Below are 2,500 nucleotides of genomic sequence, written 5' to 3' on the forward strand. Positions count from 1 at the left end.
CCGATGCCTGTAAAGAGCATTTCCTCATGTGTTTCTTGTTCGTTACTTTATTCGTCTGCCTTTTATTAACGACATCCCCGAGGCATTATGTGTGGACTTAATAACATAAGTCCACTATGATCGCTAGTTAGAAAGTGGTCCTTCAGATGTTCCTGATCCATGTGAGGAAGTTCAAGCTCTCTGCTTTCTACTTTCGTTCTGCTCACACAGAGAACTACAGTTGTGACGTCACCATGAAAAACAATCGCTAACATCTCAGAGGAAGAGCAAAACACACACGACACCAACCAACACGTCAGAATGAGTTAACACATCATATATCACCAACGGCAAAGCAGAAAACAAGCAACAAACATGCAGGCATAAGTAATGGCACCCATGGCACTGATTTAAACACTGGCACAGATGCTTCATGGGAAATAAATAAATAAATAAACCAGGATTTTTTTTTGGGGGGGGGGGGGCTTCATGATTAACAAGGTGTCCTTAATAAGCTACAATAGTCAAGTGAATTCCATCCATGATGTAAATTTATTACAGTAAAATACAGAAAACTGTACAGAAACAAAGTTGTTGGTGCTATTTCTCTGTGACACAAGAAAGAAGTCAAGAAAAATACATCAACGGTGACGAAAACATCATCCTATAATGTTTATTAGCGAAAAATGTCACACAGCAATAAAGTGAACAAATGTGGAAGATATACGCATTAAAAATCGATCAAATCGAGATAAAAATAAATAAATAAATAAATAAATAAATAAATACAGGGCAGTGTTGAGAAAAAAAAGATTTATTATTATAATTTTTTTTATTTAATTCTTTCTATTTTTTGCTTTTTTTTTTTTAAATCGAATATATATATATATATATATAAAATTAACGAGAGTGAAAAATACCACGGACGTTAGCTCACTTTTACACGGCTGCATATTTTGTACGTGCGTTTTCTCTGAATAGATGAAATATATTTAGACGTCATGCATCGTTTTTTAAACCGCTTTCAGTGACATTTAACTCGTCCTTTTAACAGCCAAGGCGCGGTGTCTATGTTACGCGTAAAAACTTCATTTCTTCATGTATTCCATAAGAACATCAGCTGAACTGTCGAGCCGAAAACCGAAACCTAATTAAAATACAGAACGGATATTTAAATATAAAATACGTAAGCCGTTACGACAACACTACAACTTGTACGAATTAAGAACACTGAAATATATTAGCATGGCTAACGTGGCAGTGGATCAAAAGAATGTCTCTTTCCATGTCTCTGTGACGGAAAGTCAAATGGTGAGAAGATCTGAGAAGATCCTACAGATCTCCAGCTACGTCTTGAGCAGCTCTGCGGTGGAGGAGCTGATAGGTTCAGCTCCGTTTCAACAGCTAACGATCGACGGTGATTAGCTGACGGAGTGCCTACAGTACATCAGTTATGGTACTGAAGTGATTAACGCATCATCCGGTGATGAAGCTACAATTCCAGCCTTTTTGTCTGAACACGGTGAAGGCAGAGCCTCGGCCGAGTCCAGGGCAGACCAGTAGAGGGCGTCGCCGTGTCCGCCTGTCCATGTCCAGGTCCTCAAATAGCCACAGGATGATGGTACTGATGAAGACGGTCGTTACGTCCCCTCCGCCTCGCTCTTCTCAGGTTTGGGACCGGGGTCTGAAGAGCTCGAGCTTTTCTCTCCATTGTTCCCTTCATCTTAATGGAAAGAGATTTCAAAAGGGTTAAAAACATAGAGAGCAGGAGCAGAAAGATATCTTCTTGAATGCATAAGATTTCCTGCGCTGTCAGTGCAGCCGGAGACAACGCTACACTACGGACCAGTTAAAGTTATTGTTTCCATAGTAACAGCTCACGAGTTCAGCGATAAACACAGACAAACTTCTCCGCCTGCGCATCAGCTCGACGGCACTCGAAGGCTCAGACCTACACTGAAGACCTCCAAAAAAAAACTGATCTATTTCTCAGCTTTTACATTAGATAATGAGTCTCGATTTCATTTAATTTGTGGATTCGATTTTAAAACAAGATCCTGGCGAAGTGAACTGTTTACAATCCAGCCTCAAAAAAAAAAAAAGAAAAAAAAAAGAATGATGAATAAAAATAATCCCCGCATTTTCTCTTCTCTTTTTCTTTCTACAATAAACCTTCATACTAAATCTAGCCCATATCTGGCAACCCGACTACATCGCAATGGATATTTCTAGCAGGTTGCCACGTTTGGTATAAATACACTCAGAATCTGCTCTCAAAACAAGTTTCTTGTACATATTTATATAATATATTTTATATATTTATATATATATATATCGGTGTTAAGTCCCTAGAGCTCTTCTGGGACCAGAGCCGTATTCGTTCTTATCATCGCCGAAGAAGTCGAGATGTTCTCACGTGCCTGTTTTGTTGACGTTGAGCTCAGAAAGCGTCTGCGAGAGTCCACTGACGTCCAGCCCTCCCGATTCCCCCAGAATATCATGTACCGCATTCCTTCTTCCC

At 39.6% G+C, this 2,500-nt stretch overlaps 1 protein-coding gene across 5 annotated transcripts in view; it reads right to left on the minus strand.

Moving 5' to 3' along the window:
• Positions 1-540: 540 nt before the first annotated feature.
• pkia (cAMP-dependent protein kinase inhibitor alpha) overlaps positions 541-2,500 on the minus strand; it is a 6,320-nt gene continuing 4,360 nt past the window's right edge. For 4 of the 5 annotated variants that reach the window (XM_047808390.1, XM_047808392.1, XM_047808391.1 and 1 more), the window contains exons 2-3: positions 2,400-2,500; positions 541-1,702 (exon numbers count right to left, since the gene is read on the minus strand). The exon at positions 2,400-2,500 is cut by the window's right edge and continues 77 nt beyond it. In XM_047808390.1, the coding sequence (XP_047664346.1) occupies positions 1,620-1,702; positions 2,400-2,500 (184 nt within the window). In that variant the 3' untranslated portion in view covers positions 541-1,619. The remainder of the gene's footprint in view (positions 1,703-2,399) is intronic. The other variant, XM_047808389.1, reaches the window with a different exon arrangement.

This window comes from Tachysurus fulvidraco, chromosome 25 (genome assembly GCF_022655615.1).
Source record: "Tachysurus fulvidraco isolate hzauxx_2018 chromosome 25, HZAU_PFXX_2.0, whole genome shotgun sequence".
NCBI classification, from domain to species: domain Eukaryota; kingdom Metazoa; phylum Chordata; class Actinopteri; order Siluriformes; family Bagridae; genus Tachysurus; species Tachysurus fulvidraco.